Source organism: Peromyscus californicus, unplaced genomic scaffold (assembly GCF_007827085.1).
Source record: "Peromyscus californicus insignis strain IS unplaced genomic scaffold, ASM782708v3 Scaffold_7__1_contigs__length_154581171, whole genome shotgun sequence".
Classification (NCBI taxonomy): Eukaryota; Metazoa; Chordata; class Mammalia; order Rodentia; family Cricetidae; genus Peromyscus; species Peromyscus californicus.
This window is the reverse complement of record NW_026294595.1, coordinates 1455854-1474321: the sequence shown is the minus strand read 5'-3', so window position 1 is coordinate 1474321 and position 18468 is coordinate 1455854. Positions and strand designations below refer to the sequence as shown.

At 43.6% G+C, this 18468-nt stretch overlaps 1 protein-coding gene across 11 annotated transcripts in view; it reads right to left on the bottom strand.

The window, feature by feature from the left end:
- Positions 1–18468, bottom strand: part of Dennd1a (DENN domain containing 1A) — a 503183-nt gene that overhangs the window by 180255 nt on the left and 304460 nt on the right. For all 11 annotated transcript variants that reach the window (XM_052724298.1, XM_052724294.1, XM_052724299.1 and 8 more), the window contains one exon: positions 11337–11382. In XM_052724298.1, coding sequence (XP_052580258.1) covers positions 11337–11382 — 46 coding nt within the window. The remainder of the gene's footprint in view (positions 1–11336; positions 11383–18468) is intronic.

Sequence of the window (18468 nt, the reverse complement as noted above, 5' to 3'; positions counted from 1 at the left end):
GTGCCTAAACTTAGTCACTTGGAAAATAGGGTTATCAATACCAGTACACAGATTTGTTAGGAAAGTTAAACAGTGAGTTTGTAATGTATGTGTTGCTTCAAAACAGTACCCATCAATTTGAAACAATGAGGCTTGAATTCAGAAGCTTCATCCAGAGTGTAAGAAGATATGGACTCCCTAATCCCAAAATGGTTCAGGGCCTCCCTACCATAAAACAAGACCTTATTCCTCCTATACAACTGCCACTGGCCATCATTCATTCATCACTAAGTACAGCAAACCCCAACTCCCATCTCCACCTGCCTTTTATTTGAAATGTCAATTTTTAAAGAGTGGAGAGGTTGGAGACCCAATTTAACAAGCACGCTGAAACATTGTTTATTGCCTCCATAAACATGGCTTAGTGAGAATTACGGACTTAATCAGAGGGAACTGATCTCCCATGAAAAGGAGCACTTGAAATTTCAGAAACGGCACCTTCATCTCGAAAATCTCTTAACTTTGCAAACAGACTATAGGTGGTCTTAAATATATGGGCAGGTAAGGGATGGCCAGTGCTGCAACTTGTCTTGTGAAGGAGCCTCTGAGTCCTAAAGGTCCACAGCACTTTGAAGATGTAGGAAAAATAGCTGGAAATCATATTTAGGAGACATGACTCAAAAAATACAACAAGGCTCTGCTGGGTGGAAAAAGGACCTTGCTAGATGTCAAGGGCTGCCCAGAGAGGATCTAGCACCATGACAAGGCTGAGTAGTAAGTAGCTGGGCCAACTGAGCCCACTTCACCTCCTGTGTGCTTGAGGAAGCATGCGGCAAGAGAGGACTGGGGATCTGCTTTCTAGAGAAGAGGTGCTCTGTACACCCAAAAGGATGCTGCATAGCTTTTGTGGGGACTGTATTCCCTTTAAAACAACCACTTCCAAAGGATGAGATTGTGGGAACCTAACTTCCCAACATGAGGATCCATTAGTGCTGCTCTGATCATTCCAGTGAAGGTTTTCATAAGACATCTACCTTGTACAGAACCTATCAGCCTGGCTGCCAGAGGCAGGAAAGGCAGCAGATATAAAATTTTATTATTTCAATGCCCCAGTAGCAGCCAGGAGGACTTAATGAAATTGCCAAGATTTACAATCTGAAACAGCTATTGCACAGACAGATATGGTTAACGGAGTTGTGCCCTCTGACCTTTCAACCCTTTGATCCTCTCACAGCAGGTGGCCTGAAGCCCCCTCCTGGGCATCTTCCCTCTCTTCCGACACTGTTGGTCCTTGATGTACAATAAGCCTGACCCTACACAGGTGACTCACATGCTGATCGCAAGCAGTTGCTGCTAATGGAACAGTCCAGACCTTGGAATGGAGGTGGGGGAAGAGGAGTGGGTAGGCAGGGTCCAGTTGTGCTGAAAGATATCCCATGGTCACTGCTCAGCAATGGGTAATGATTGTCATTTCCAGAAACCGTCCTTAAAAGTGGAATTCTGTCTTCCTCCAGTTTATATTTTTGAGTTGGGGAGGAGGGGGGCAAAAAACCAAAAATCAAAACAAAACCCACAACAACCCACCTTTTTAAACTCAACAATAAATCAAAAGAAAGAAAGAAAGGAAGGAAGGAAGGAAGGATAAAAAACACAACCCCTTAAGTCCTAAATGTATCTCTTAGAACTTCCCCCAAGACCATGTGCAGTAAATTTATACCAACGAAAATCAAAACAATTTTTGGAAACCTAAAATTGACTGTTTTCAGTTCCATGAAATTTCATTTAAAAAACCCCATATGCCAAAATGTCCAAATTCTCTTATTTTTAAAAAATTGGGATGACTTCCAAAAATCACAGCATTTCTCTCTCTCTCTCTCTCTCTCTCTCTCTCTCTCTCTCTCTCTCTCTCTCCTTCTTCTCCTCGTCTTCTAAAGCTAGAGATGGGTAGTGCAAATATATACTTATCATGCTTCATAATTTAACACAAATCATCAGCACACACTGAAGAGGAACCTTCCCAGCACTGGCCACTAGATACTGGGGTTTGGCATGGCTGGAGAAGTATTCAGGAGCCCCTGCCTAGACCTCTTAGCTTCTTTTAGGTGCTGGTTTATGGAGCAAAGCATTTTAGCAGGACATACTCTGTGGGGTGTTGGTGGTTTCCAACAAGACTTAATGATACCACTGGCCACATTTAAGGCCTTAAGCTAATGCCCAGTTTCTACACAAACACAAAATGATGCTCCCAAGCTTTTATTGCCAAGGTGTATGGTTAGTTATCATATAACCAAAGGGAGTATCCTTCCATAGCCTAAATCTTTCTGTTAAACTTTAATCTTGAGTTCAACTGAGAATCAAACAATAGGGAAAAAGAGGTTTACTGACTCCAGTTTTATTTACTTGTATTTATCTATCTATTTATCTATCTATCTATCTATCTATCTATCTATTTATTTATTTATTTAGTGCAGACAGTTTATGGAGAAAGTGGTCAGCAAGGTAGGTGAGATGTAGTTATTCATCACAGCTGGGGCACTTTGTACAAACTATTAAAAATACTTGATAATAATATTTGCTACTGAGTGAGAGCTTGCTCATGTGCATGACACTTAATGGTCATCCTTTGGGTAGGTGCCTGCATTTAGCTGATGGGGATCTGAAGGTACACAATGCCACTACAGTGACTTGACCCAGTTACAGAGACAAATGTTTGAGCTGGGATTCAAATATGGCTCAACTACTGCTCCAAAATCCATAGTCCATCATGTTATTCTCAACAAAAGCAAAACACAAACCAAACAACACACAGTAATTTGTGTAGAAAATGCCAGATTTCAGCTTGCTTACACAATGCCCTGGCCCATTTAAATGCCTTCCGAATCAATTATTTTAGGTCATTAAGAGGAAGTTTAATTTGGCTGACAAATACCCCTACTGTGGTGACCTCACATATCACCAGTAAATGCCTGATGGTCACAAATTCGTACCATGAGCTGTTGAGCATGGTGTTAAACAGAACCACATGTGCCCAGATCCCAATTGGGATTTGCCTAGGCCAAGGGAACCTTTCTTCAATCATCACTGCCATCGAAACATTCCCATCAGGCTACACCCCAGTCACTCCCAAGGAGTTTATGAAAAGAAGTCCCCAGGCCCATGGGGCTGACCTCAGTTAAAAGTGACTCTAAGTGAATGACAATTTAGGAAAGTTAATCACTGTAAAACAAAGAGGATGAAAAGTGAGGCAAAGATTGCCTTGTGTAGATGAGTTCCTTAATTCTTTAAAGAATTTCTATTTCAGTCATGAAATACAGGTAGTTACTTCCATCTGATTTGCACCTATCCTGTGATGGACACAGGAATCAATGTGGCTGTGACTGTGTACACATTTCCTCACTTGTTCCTCATTAAAAATGTCTGTGAAGTGAGGAACCTACTCATACAAGGGATGAATGTGAGTCTTAAAGAGTCACCTTAACACAGCCAGAAGCTCTTTTAAAGTGGTGATCAGGAGGCTAAACTACGTGCACATTAGTAGATCCAAACTTCACCTATTATTTGTTTTCAAGAGGCATCTCCAAGGAGGCCAGGATTAAGAGCATTTTGCACACAGGGGATGGACTGTGAAATGACTCATACCTTTCCTCTGTTAACCTGATTCCTATTTTAAACAAGAACCTGGTTAAAAGGAATCTTGTCCTAGGGGAAAAGAAAGTTGAACTCAGGGCCTGCAGGGCTCTTTCCACTCTGTTACAGGGCTCCTGCAGCATACTTCTTATCTTCATCTGCCAAGAATTTGACTCATTTAAGCATCTCTTGGTAAGGGTTTATTAACTCACAGAGTTTCCTCTGAAGTCAGTTTTAATGTTGCTGAATACGCCTTATCTATAATGGCAGCCTAAGAGATGAAAAGAAAACTGGAAAACAAAAGCATTATCACCAGTGCCCAACAACTGCTCAGTTTCTCTAGTAGGACTGATGGTCAACCACACAAATTAGACTGAGAATGGCTGGATGGCAGGAGATGTTCACCTCTGCCAGAAGCATTTGATTACATAAAATACCACTAAGGCTTTAAATTGTTTTCTATGAACTGATCTCAACATAGGCCAAGTGATATAGTAAAGGCAGAATGCCACTATGAGGAAGAGAGAGCTTCCAGGGGAATCCCACCTACAGAACCAGACCTCCTTTGAGGCCCTGGGTAAACACAATTTGCATGCTTGTGTTCTGAATTTCTTATTTGATGATGTTGTTGACGGTATGTTAAGGAAAGTTGGTCAATGCCAAACCACTGTGTAATTACTTCTTTCTTTACAAATAAACCAATCTCTAGGATTTCAATCATCTAAGCTTTGCCTCTTACATTTATACAGTCCAACTATGATCACCTGATCCAATGCTTACAACAAGCTCTTCATGTGACAAGAAATGCCACTGCATTTCTACAGATGAGACAAGGAGCTTTGGAGAGACAAGGAAGTGGGTCCCATTACTCTGGAAATAGAGCTTGTCTAAGGAGGTTGCTAGACTGTCTCAGTGAGTCCTGTGATTTCCTTTCCCAGGACACCCAGAGTGAAACTCTGAGATGGAAAAGGTCGGCCTAAGTGTGGGGCAGGGCCAGGCCTAGCACACACAGCCTTGTGGGACATGGCCCAGGGGAGCCGCTGTAGGTGGGCAGACCCATTTTTGCAGAGAATCATTTTACCCACAGCCTGGCTCTTCCCTCTGCAAAGTGGCTATTTGTACTTTGCAGAAAGGCTGAGCCATGTGCCCAAGGGAAAGGAGATACAGTCCTCAGTGTGTGATAACCCAAAGACTTGGAAAGTTCTAGCCTTTGCCTAACCCTCTTCCTCTCCTGCTCAAGTTCTCCCTATGAACCTGCAACTGTATTTACCAAATGAGATTTATGGCTCATAGTTTTATAAACTATAATGTGCCTCTGTCTACATGCAGAATTTTGTGAAGCAGCAGAATGCTTCAATGGTTAATAAACACCCACCTTTACTCAGTACTGAATGGTTTAAAAATAAGTAAAATAAATAAATAAATATATACAAACAAAAGATTAAAGACTTGCTATCCCAGGAGAAACACAGAAAACTAGGTAAAATACTGCCAACTTAAACAGCAGACATTCAGGCTTTTTGTAATGTGAAATAACCCAAAATATCTATTATTTCCCCAGTCTATAAGAGAATCTTATGATTTTGTGTCAAAGCCCAACCAAGACCTCCACTACAGACACAGACTATGTGGCCTCCCCATTCCAGACACTAAGATGAGTTTAGAGCTGACAGTTTGATTCTGTCCTCAGAATATTACCTTGGTGCATTTGCAGGAAGAACTAGGCTCCTAGGGCCCCATGGCCAAGCCTTCCTAGAGAAACAACAATGGACAGAGAAAAGATTCCTGGAAGCCTGGCTGTTTGTCCTGAGTACCCATCATATGCCTCTAGTGGTAGTTAGTAAGGAAAGCTGGCCAGGTAGATGCAGCTTGGTCCTGGATCTCATGTTCCCCAGTCCCATTGCCTGGAACTATCACTGAGGACATCATCTACATTTATAACTTCAAACCAGGTGAAGAATGGATATCTGATGCATAAAAGCACTTGAAGATAGAGAGGAACTGAGGTATGGTGGCTCATGACTATGATTCCAGCAGTTGAGAGGCTGTGGCAGGAGGACTGCTTCAAAATAGCAAAATAAAGTAAAAAGTAAAACACCAACAATAGCAGCCAGAGAGGAGAGGACGACACTGAGTAACAGTGGTGTCCAATCCTCCAAGCAAGGCATCACTGCAAAAGCCTCAACTGTAGCCCAGGAGCAAAGGAAACCATTCAGAAGCATGGGTTGGGGACGCTAACACATCTGAATTTTATACACAGGGTTTTGGTGTGTAATTTCCTTAAGAATTACCTTGATCTTTACAAAAATCAATTTATTAACAGTGTGAAGCAGTTTCCAAGCATTTTATATGGAAGGATTGTTTCTAATGGCCTACAAGGAGAAGGCCTGACCATGTCCCTTCCCTATTTACACTCTTCAATGACTCTCCATTGCCCTATAAAGTTCAGACTCTTTAATGCAGCTTACAAGGCCCTGGATGAATGGCCTCCCCCTTTAGGCTCCTGGCATGGAACTCCTCATGGGGCCTGGGAAGTCCTGTTCTCCATTTCTAGGCACTGCATATGTTGTGCCCTGTGTTCCTGGCTTTCCTGATCTACTGGTTGGGCTTCAGTCAATGCATCTCTTTATCTGAGAAGTGTGGCCTTCAGCCCTCCAGGCTAGGGTTGTGCCTCTTACCACAGCCGATGTCAACCTAAATTCATCCATTAATTTCTACCTGTCTGCATCTGTTTCAGGAAAACCTCCAAGAAGGTAGAGACTAGGCATGGCTACTATGAGATACGGAACCTGGAGCATAGAGCCTCTCAACACCTTACTGTGGAAAGGGCCATGCACTGTGTCACTGCTACAGGCCAGACAATGGGACATGCTGGACACCTACAGGACTCAGAGCTTTCTCCTAGATGAAGACAGTAAGATCCAGAGAGGTGAAGCATCACAAATGCCACATTCACTGGGAGCTCAAGAAATCCAGCACTTACACAGAACCATAATACCCTGCCAGAACTTTTTGAGGAAAAAACAAAAACAAACATTAACAGTTAAATGCAAGGATGTGGCCAGGCAGGGGTCTGGAAGGATACTGACTGAATCTTACAAAGTGTTATTCCCAATCCTGAGACAGTGCAAACCAGGGGACATCGGGCAGGTGCAAGCCAATTTTGCTAAGACTGTTTCTCTGGGGAACCTAAGAGTTCCCATATCATTATTTCAAAGCCACCAGCTTAGCAATATAAATGACTTTAAGGGCACTGAACAAAGAGAAGCAGCCATGGCTACTGACTCTATGGAGCGCTTTATGTGCTGGGCACTACACTGTCTCACCATATCTTTCAAATGATTCCATCCAGGGGACTCAACCCGCCTCCTCATTTTGCAAGTGAGAAAACAAGAGGCTCATCAGCTGATATCCTCTCCGAAGGTCACCTGAGCAGGAAGTAGGAAAGCCAGACTCCAGGACCCACATTCGAAACATCCTGCCTCTGCATACAGACAACAGGGTCCCAATTATAGAATAGTCTGAGCCTCTCTTCAGAAACATGGCATTGTTATAACATTCCTTCCACCTTCCTGACCATCCTACCAACAAGAGTGTGACATAAACACCTTCTAGATGTGCCTCCTCCCCATGTCGCTCTAAGGTGTGCACAGAGCACTGTTTTGAAGCATGTGAGGAAACTCTTCATTTACAAATAGGAGAAGCACCATCTACAAGAGATGACCTGGCACCTGCTACCAGATATGGCACAGAAAAGGGACTGAATAAATGTGTCTTGAACTAAATTGAGATCAGTTGAATGAAAGGAAATAGTCAGTGAGTAATCTGGCCATGTTTTGGGATTTCCTAGCTGCCAACTAACATGATCATTCTCTCCAAGAAGCAGTTAGGCCTATGCCAATACCCTCGGCTATTCTGCTCATTTGCCACTAGTCTCCAATTGCTTAAATGAGAGAAAGAATATCAAGAGGCAGAAGGAAGGAGAGGAAAGAAGAACGGCTACAAACTTGTCACTTTGGAAGAAAAGTGGACTCTCTACAGTGACAAGGTTACCATTTAGCAAACAGCAATGGCATCTTGCTCGAACTTGAAGACTAGAAGTAGGTCTTTCCTCAAAATAACCTTCTTTCCCATGAGAATACTAGGTTATAATTTATGTTTCTTTTTGTGCACAAATTTGAGTGTCATAAAAATGGTTAAAAAGTCTTCCTATGGTAGCTTTTTCTAAACTTTTATGAACATCTGCCACATTCATTTGAAGTTTAAAAAATCCTGGCACATATGCAAAGGCATAATAAGGTGCCTATAGCTTTCAAGAAAAAAAATAACAAGCCAGTCAAAAATAAGCCTTTTGCTGAATTGCCAGTAAGAAAACTAGTGTAGTGAGGAGCTGGGCCTCCCCAGCCCCTTCCTTACAGAGCTTCTCGGCCACCGGTTCACACTCACTAGGCATTGGAGACCTACAGGAAAATCTCGGAACAGGGCTGCAACATTGAAGGCCATATCAGAGGCACATGAGGCCCAGCAAGCAAGCACAGGAGGGCCCTGAGCCTGAACTGAAGTTCAGGAGATGCAGAAAAAGAATTTCAACATTTGGTGGTGGTGGTGGTGGGGGTAGGGGGCAACACCCACAGGAAACATTTTTGTTGTTATTGTTCAGAAAACTACCCCGAGGCTGGAACAACTTGCATTTTTGTTTTTCTTTTAGTACTGACCACACCAAGAGTTCAGCACAGCAGGGCCACTGCTTCTGAACCTTCTCACCCAAAACCCTTGAAAGGCTGGACAGACAAGATTTGCACCTGTTCACCGAAGCGCTTCAAATTTCAGCATATGCTGCACTGCATGCTTTACTAGAGAAAAGGGCTTGTTCTGTATTACTTAAAGTCAAATAAGGTAAAAAAAAATTTTAAACCTCCCTTTTGAGTGTACGCATGCATGTGCTCAATCATTTGCCACCTTATTCTTCTGAGATAGCGTCTCTATAACAAAAAGATAGGCTGCAGACCAGCAAGCCCCCATGACCTTCAGGTCTCTGCATCCAATAGAGCTGGGGTTATATATAGGTGACAGTGGCCTGTCACTGCTTCTGAACCTTCTCACCCAAAACCCTTGAAAGGCTGGGCAGACAGCCATTTATGAACCATGATGGCACTGAGTGACTTGCAAACAGTGATGCCTGCTGGAGGGCTTTAAAATATGCCCCGTTACGGCTCCCCAAGCACTGACTTTGCCCTTCTCTGAAAGCTGTGGCTCAGACAGTCATCCACCTGGCACCCTACTAAAGAAGCTATGGACACCAAAGAAGATGATGCTGTCTTTGCTTCCATGAGATTCATGCTCAGAGGACACACTGGGACATGCAAACAAACAGCTATTGTGTAGAGTGAGAGATTCCACAAATGAAAGATGAACAAGATAGAACGCTTCCTGGAAGAGTCAGAGAAGGGCAGGGCTACCTATGGGACGTATAGGATCTATTTAGTCCAAGCACTGGCTCATATGTGTTCTTACAGTGATGGGGCAGAAGGCATGGCAGTGTGGAGAAGCCATGGGGAGCCTGGGGGCAATGCAGAATGAGAATGGAAGGTGTTCTGTAGTGGCCACACCTGGCAACCCATACCATGAGGGGACTAAGGACTGGCCCCTATTCTCATACCTCCAAGACTGAGCACAATGCTTGGAACACACAAGGCCCTCATTTTGCTATCAAATCAGTGAATTGGGCTTTGTAAGAATCCAAGAAAGCCTAGAAAAAGAGCCAAGGAAGGCAGTGGGAAGGGAACGAGATTAGAGACACTTTATATAGAGACTTGTGAGTAATTATTGAGAATGCTTGGTGTGCTCCAACTCTGGGGCATCTGCAGGCAGTACCTTTCAAGGGTCCGGGAACATCAGAAAGGAATTGGGTGCTCAGAATGTTTATCTGCATGTTCATGCCCACACTGGCATGTAAATAATAAACTGTTGGGGAAAGAAATTCAATGGGTATTTGAATTTGGACCTGAAATCCAGAGAGAGGGAGAGAGAGAGAGGCAGAGCAGAGCAGCGGTCATAACCACAGAGCAGCTTCGCTGACTTTGACTCAGCACTGAAAAGAAAGCCTAAAGCAAGATGGCTGGCGAGCACGTGAAGAAAGAAAAGGAGCCAAGGCCAGACACTGTGGAGGGTGCTGAAGGTACCAGGACACAAGGAAGTCTGGGAAAGCCTGGGATGGAGCAGACCGGAAGGCAGGAGGGAACCAAGGACACCAAGAGACCCAAAAGTCTTTAGTGCTTTAAACTATAAAGCAGTTGGTATGCAAGGTCCATTAGAAAGGATTTACTTTTAATTTTTTTTTTGTATGGGAGCTTTGAATAGATCCCCATACTTAACAAAGGTAAAACACACAAGCAATTTCTTCAGTCTGATCTAAATACATCATCCAAGATAGTCCATAAACTGTGTACTGTATGTGCTTAGGGCTGGGTGATGACAGGGAGGGACTGTTAACAGAATGTAGGAGCCACATGGCCGTCCTGTCAAATTAGAAATTTGAGCAGATTTCTGTGGTCTATTTTGATCAAGATTCTCAATGTCAAACAAACAGGTTTTTCGATAACCAACTCATTTCATTTTCGTAAGCACAATAGCAGAGCGTGCAACAGTTAGTGGCGAAGCAGGTGGTCCTCACTGATGTGAAATGAAAGGAGCAGAAGAAAAGTAGCACTTCCTTTAAGACATACTAAGCACCATGGCAGGCGTGGCTGGAGATTTCCCCTCAGAGCCCATACTGTGCCACACGGGCAAGCTGACCAGCCCCACCCTGCTCTGGGCAGTGCAAGTGTCTGTCCTTTCCAAAGGAAGGAAAGCCTGGAGGGCATGCACAAAAGCATAGGAAGTTCATTGAAAGCACTGCTGTCTGACTGGTACAGGCACACTGAGAGCAATCTGGCAGCAGACTCATAGCTTTGACCAATCATTTCTGCTTTAGGGATTCTGAACTAAGGAAATAATACAGATTAAAAAATGCAGATAAAGCCTTTATGCATAAAGATGTTTGCTGAAGTGCTATTTATAACAGTGAAATAAAAATCATCTAGCAACCTAAGTGCTCAACAGCAGGAAAGTGGTTAAGTTATAGGAATGACAGGGAACAAATGGAAAACTGCTGTTACTGAGGGTAGACAAAAAGGCAGGAATTCTCACACCACAACTCTGACAGGTAAAGAAATAACATTATATGAAATACATATCTACAGGATAAAGACTAAATGGAAGAATAATAAAATGTTATCAGCAGTCCATTCTGGAATAATGGCAAAGCGGGTAATTTTAATTTTTTTCTTTGTAACTTCTAGAGACCATTTGTATCACATTTCCTACCATGAAAATGTAACACTGTTACAGTGATTCAGAATGAATGTCATTATGAAAAACAAAGCCTTTCCCTTCCCTTATCCAAACACAAATGGAACCTTTCCTCCTACCTTCCTACCCTCCCTCTCATTCACCCAGGAAAAACCCACCATTTCCAATCACAGCAGAAAAGCCCAGAATTCAGGAGTCCGTTGGAAGGGTCTAGGTTGATGGATGGAGTCTGTGCATCGGGAAGGACAGGGGGATGCGCGTGAGCAGTTGTATCAGTTGCTCCTGTGTGCAGAGCTGCACATACTGAGATCCCATTTTTCTGCTACAGAAAGTGAAACCGAAGCCCACATCAAGGACTGGGGAGGACAGAGCCCACTTACCTCCATTAGACTGAAATGGACTCCTATGAGGTAGGGCATTGGAGCACTGCAAAGAGAAACAGACACACAGCTGCTTTAATGTCTGTTGCTTCCGACAGAAAATTACAGATGGCTCACTATTTAGAGAAAAGCTGTTTTAATAAACGTATGCACAGTTACATTTCCTTTCACAACAAAAATCTTAATGTGACATTTTGTTTCCAAGCCTAGAAACGTCAAAGAATTTAAAAATGCAGGCAGCACTGGGAACGGCACGGCTAGCAGGAAGAGCATCAACCTTGGTGTCAGCTACCACCCTAAACAGTAGTTAGGCAGCTTCCTGGCCTCAGTCACCTTATCTTTATAATGGGATTCTTGGCTCAACCCTAACTACTGCTACTAGACAGAGATAAACACACATAGTACAGAGGTCCTGATACTAATGGAACTCAACGATCATAATGGAAAAAAAGTGAAAGTTGCATAGAGAGCACAATAGCTTTCAAAGCATCACCCTACGGCTATGTTCCACAATGAAGACATATGGCCTGATGTTTGGGGATGTTCAGCAAGCTTCTGCATGCCACACCACACACACAGCTGGGCTACTGCACAACAGAGGCCACCACTATCTGCTTCCTTTGCAGAGCAGAAACAAGTCCAGAGGTTCTAAAAATCTGGGCATTTTGTAGTAGCTGGCCTTTCCTTCATTTTCAGGAGGGAGGGAGGGAGGGAGGGAGGGAGGGAGAGAGAGAGAGAGAGAGAGAGAGAGAGAGAGAGAGAGAGAGAGAGAGAGAGAGGGAGAGAGAAAGTGTGTGTGTACATATACTCATTTATATTTCCCTCTGGTGATGATAGTGGTTATATGAAGTCACCTTTCTAGCTCACAAAATAACCCCCATTCTACAAAGGAGTAAATTGACCAAAAGAGGTGAAACCACTTATCTAATGCCACACAGCCAAGCAAGCAATAAGCCTGGGCTGACTGTGACTTGGTCCCAGGTTGCTGAACACACCTCGTCTTCCTTGGGAAGAGGGAGGGCAGGAAGCAGGGAGAACAGAAATGGTTGGCAACTTTCTTGGCTGTCTTTCCATGTATGTCATACATCCCACAACACATTAGGGGCTAGTTTTCAATGAAATTAGAGGAAAAACACTTGGCTTGGACTAGGCTGTCCAGGTACTTTCCTCAGGGACCGCTGTGGGAGTCACAGTGGAGGGACAAGGATTTACACAGTGGGTGTAGACCTGGGGAAACAATGAGTCAGGGTGACTACAAACCAGGAGCTCATACTACAGCTGGAAATAGGAGGGGAGGCAACTAAGGCCTTAGATATTAGATGCAAGCTTAAACACCATTCAAACATTCAAAAAAGAAGAAAGGTTTCAATTCCCTCATTACAATTCAACAAATAAAACTCTTCAAGCAAAAACCATCCTTTGGAATGCAAAACGTCCTTACTACAGATCTCAGCAGTCATATATCTCAGGAACCTGGAAGACAGACTCAAATATTAGCTGCACAGTCTGAGAACTTCTTCTAGAAGACTTTGTCTTTGATAATAGCCAAAGAAGAACTGTATAAACAAACTACAGTGGAGAGAAACAGAGTTGTCTTTTCTTCTAGCATCTTCTTCTGTCTATTTTTCCCCCTCCAAGGTACCTGCGGGGCACATGCAGCTTCTCTTTGCTTCCAGAGGCAAAGAAATGCCCTGTGATATTTTTGCCCCGAAACTGTAAGCCATTAGCTGCCAGCCCCACAGATGCTCCAGCTTCCCAGTGTGCCTGGTTTTGCTGCCTGAGCTTTCTCCAGTGTACACCAAAATGAATGTGTTTCTAATTAAGTAGCTTCAGAAACACGACAGCTTCAATGTCAAAAATACAAAGTCTGAACCTCGGCAGGAAGTCTTAAGACTGCAAATGTCTCATCTAGTGGAGCCTTGCCTAATGTAATGAAAGGAAGCAGGAAGAGTGCAAAATTCCAGAAAGAAAAAAGAAGGGGCCACTCATTAATGTGTCCAGAGCACAGCCTGACACAGGGAGAGAAGCACAAGCCTACAATATTGAACTACATCTTACTGACTTCCCAGGTCTTACATTTAAGCACATAACTGACCAGTGACTACGCGTTTCAAATAGAATTTCAGAACCCAAATCCCAACGAGTGAATTAGCAAACAGAAAGAGGGTCAAACAACTGTGAGAAAAGGGTGAAAATAATCCCAACAGCCAAAGCCCTTGGTGTAACTTAACCACAGACTGTTCTCTAAAGAGGAAATATTCTCTAGAAATTGAAATGTGTAGGTTTTAATGCCATGCTACTTTAGTGTACATGACAGCCTGACAGAGATGGGGGAAGCCTTATGAAGGTGACTTAGAGATACTAGAAGGGACAGAGTAGGTCTCACTCTCTGACACTGCTAGATAGGCTTTGAGTAATTACAGCGTATTCTAGAAAAGCAGCTTCGTAGCCAAGTACTGTTAGGCCTGCACAGTCTGTATTTAGACAACATTTAAAGCACACGCATTCTGAATCTGCGCAGCCCTGTGCTTTGCGGGAAAGCGAATCTGGACAAATAGCTTCATCTATTTTTTGTCTATTGTTATCATTTGCTTCCAACACCTCAAATGCTTCCCAGAATCTACATTTTTTTTTTGGCTCTGCAAATATGTAATTACAAATTCTAAGTGGGGGCAGGGGAAGAAAGAAAAAGGAAGCCGCCTCCTTAACATCTCAACGTGGCAAGTACATAAGTGGGTAATTCTAGGTATGTTCTGAATGTAATTTCTATTCTCTATGTAACTCAATTATTGCAGCTACTTATACATTTTCTTGGAGACCTTTTTCTTTGCCTTTTTACTATAAGAGGTAACTTTAGGAGGGAACCATCTATCCATGGTTAGACCATCTAACACAACTACTCTTATTTTTGGCTCATCCTTTCTAATATTAACCTAAACTAAAGGCTTCATATCTTTGAAATTAATTTTATTGTTTTCTCATTTTTTACACTAACATTTTCTGTATCGCTCTATAACTGTTATGATATTATTTTAAAGGCTGCATAATATTCTACTTAGCGGGGTGGACCATAATTTATGGAATCTAATTCCTGGAATTAGACAATAAGTTGTTTCAAATTTTTCATCATTATTATTAGAAACACTGTAATGAAAACAAACAACTAACTTGAATTCCCAGACAGAGATTACTAATCAAAGGGCTGGACTGATTTTCATTTACCTTTTGCTATATCCTAGCCAGGTGTTTCCAAAAAGGTAGACCCTATATCATGGAGCTCTTTCAGGATTAATGCAAGCACTGGAGACATTTCATAAGGTGTCCAGCATGGAGCAGCACTGGTGGACACTCAGTGACTGTGAAGTCCAAAGGGGTTCTCTCCAGACCCATGGTGGCCGGCACTCCTGTATTGCCTTTCCTCTCTCTCAGACAATGGTTTCTCTCCTTCCTTCCCTCCCTCCACCTGACCCCCGTTGTTTGTGATAGTCTCACTGTATAGCTCAGGCTGGCCACAAACTCATGGGAATCCTTCTGTCTCAGACACCTGAGTACTGGGATCACAGCTGTATGTAGGCCATTATGCCCAGCTCAGACAATGTTTTCCTGTTCATCCTAGGTCCTGATGGACAGCTGGGAGGCCACCAGTGAGTGGATATTCCTGTCTCCTCTGTGGGCACGCATTCTTGGCACCTGTGCACTCTACTGGTCCACAGAATTTCAAGTCACTTTCTCGTAGAGGCCCTTCCCCACCCCAATATAAAGGAGGAATTGGTGATTTGTTGCTTTCTAACCACTTAGAATGGCACATTTAAATGCTACTTTCTCACTCCTAGGCATACATTAAAAGGAAAAATATGGCAAAATAAACTTGGTGACCTATTCCTAGAAATGTCACACTGGGAGGCCTACTTATCTGAGTTATTTTCTTTATCCAGGTCACCAGTGCCCATGAGTCCACCACGAGGGGCATCCTCCTGGCTTGTTTGCTGCCATTTTAGAACACATGGATACAAATGTTCTTGCCTCACTAATGGCAACTGTACCTAGCTTCTATGCAACATTCACAGGTCTTCAGATTCTAAGGCAGATCTCAGTGCCATTTTGAAGATTGTTTAAATGGCAATTAATACAACACACTTAAAACCAACAACATCCATAATTAAATTAAAGCAATTGTAATATTAGCAGTTATGACCAAGTTCGTGCATAGGTGGGCATGACAACTGTGTCACAACTGCTGTGTGGCTGACAGACGACTGTGGAATGCCATTGTTCATCTCTGAATAGCAGAACAAGGTACATCTACACTGGCCCTTTGTTCTCTGGGAATTACTGCACTACCTGACTTTCTCAGTTATATTCTGGGGGAGTGCAGTCTACTCTACTCTTTCTTCTTTCTTTCCTTCGTTTCTGGTGCTAAGGCAATGACCTGACAGGTATCTTTATTTTGAATCCTAAGGGGGAAAGGAACTGATATTATTGAGTGACTATAAGCCAGCCACTTTCATGCATTGCATACACAATTCTCAAGGCAACTCTGCAAAACAGTGCTATTATCCTCATTCTTGGTAAGGAAACACTCTGAAAGGTGGAACAACTTGCCAAGGTCACACAGCTGGGAAGCCCAAACCAGGATGTGCTCATGGTGTCATGCTGGGGCCTTCTCCATACTGAGGCCTTCAAGGCATGAGTACCCAAGAGGCTCTCCAACTGCCCTGGTATGGACTTGGGCCTGGGACAGACAGCATAGTTCATCTAGGCACATCCTATATCCCAGAACAGGCATGCACACAGACTGTAGACTTATTAATCGTCCTGCTATCCCATTCATTATTACTGTACTTTCACAATTTGTTTAATTCCTTTCCCCCAGATAACCAGAGCCCTTTTAATTATGTTCCCCTGAGGTGAGCTGCTACTAATTGGAAATGAGGCAGGTGAAATAAAGGAACACTGGCTGCTCAAACACATAACACACAGCTCCCCAGACAATGGGAGAGGGGTGGCTGGGGAGGAAAGCCCACCCCAGGTGAGCATGTCTGCCTAGACATCAGGAAGGAATACAGCCTGGGACAACGCAGGGATTTGGGAAGCCCACACTATTCCCCTGCAATCCCCATGACCCACTCAGTAGGCCTCATCTTTTTCATGTGACACACCCACCTTTGCTCTCACAAGCATGCCACCTTCCTACCGAATGCTCTTCTCTGACAAAGAGAGGCTGCTCTTAGTGTGCTTTTTTTTTTTTTTTTTTTAAAGGCAGGGTTTTTCTCTGTGTAGCTTTGCGCTTTTCCTGGAACTCGCTTTGTAGACCAGGCTGGCCTTGAACTCACAGAGATCCACCTGCCTCTGCCTCCTGAGAGCTGGGATTAAAGGCGTGTGCCACCACCGCCCGGTCAGTTTGCTATTTTTAAAAGGCAAGAAAATACCTGAAAGAGGCCTCACTCACTCAAGCTTTCCCTTTGCTGTTTTCAAAGAAACAAAAGTAGAACTACAACTTGGCTTATAGTTTTAAATTCTGCTCTAAATAAAGAGGCCTAGCTTTATTAGAGAGGTTAAAGAACAAATGAATGGAGAATGGATCGGAACAGAGACCACAGCTCATCTTGTTGAAGAACATTAATCACTACAGCTCTGGTCTTCTGGAAGTAGTAGGGTGATGGCTTTTCACCTACCATGGTGGCCAGGATAGCACAGGGAACCCACAAGGGCAGCCACCATCAGCTGACTGTGTGCCACGAGTCAGTGTGAGGCTGAGGCCTGGCAGTTATCTCCTACAGCCCTCATGACAATGAGGGATCATGAAAGCCAGGGCTCAGAAAGCAGGCTCATCTTAGGAAGCTGAGGTCATGCAGAGCCGACAGTAGCAGAACTGAGATTGGAAACCACATGACCTAGATTGAGGCGGCACAGGTCCCTGTCCCAGGACACAAATATTGGCATTACTAACGGAGAGAAAGAGGCAGAGGGAGGACGGCCTCCTCTAGCCTGAGGTAGTGTCATGCCCCCCATCTCCATGTCTCTACATAACTTTCTCCAACGCTCTTCCATCACAGGAACCCAATGGCCTCCAAGCTCTCAAGCACATGCTGTCCCTCTGCTGCTACTTCTGAGGTCACCCTAGTGCTCTCACACCTTTCCTGTGACAAGCTTGAGCCTGGCTCCCCACTGGGGACAGATCTCATACAAATCTGTATGTTTCTCTTGATGTCAGCAACAAGAAAACAGGACTCTGTTTTTTCGAGTGTACAGTGGTGTCGTGTGGAGAGTAGAGAGAACAGAGACAGCTGCAAAGTCCTGCACCGAGCTCATACCAGACACCAAAGGCTGTGTGGGAATCCTCAAATCATCTAACTGATACTATTGTTTTTATAGATTTAACAGGCATTCTCAGAAAATTCAACCACAGTCACTTTATGAACAGTGATACTATCCTAACCCTTATTTTCCATGGTCTCTTACACTGCTTAGGAATGACTTAACCCAGGGCTGGAGAGATGGCTCAGAGGTTAAAAGAACTGGCTGCTCCTCCAGAGGACCTGGGTTTAATTCCCAGGACCCACATGGCAGCTCACAACTGTCTGCAATTCCAGTTCCAGGGAATCTGACACCCTCACACAGACATACAGGCAGACAAAACACCAATGCACATAAAAAAAAAAAAAAAAAAAAAAAAGCCTTAACCCTTATGCTACATTTAGCAACAACTAGAATTGACTGTTACTTTCACCTTTACATGTGTAACTGTGTGTATATACACTGTATGTGCACATACGTATATGTGTATGCCTGAAATTGTTGAGTGTCTTCCTCAATGCTTTCTACCTTATTCATTTAGGCAGGATCTCTCTCCTTTTTTTCTTTATTAATAAAATTTCTACTCACTCTACATGCCACCCACAGACCCCATCTTCTCCCTCCTTCTACCTCCCAGCCCTCCCTCCCAAGCCACCCCACATCCCCACAACCCCCAAATCAAGGTCTCCCATGGGGAGTCAGCAGAGGCCTAGGCAGGATCTCTCAATGAATTCCAGACTTTGCTAATTTGACCAATCAGCCTGAACCAGGATTCCCCAGTTTTTGTCCTCTTGGGGCTGGAGTTACAGGTGGTCCTCCATGCTTGTTGGGTATT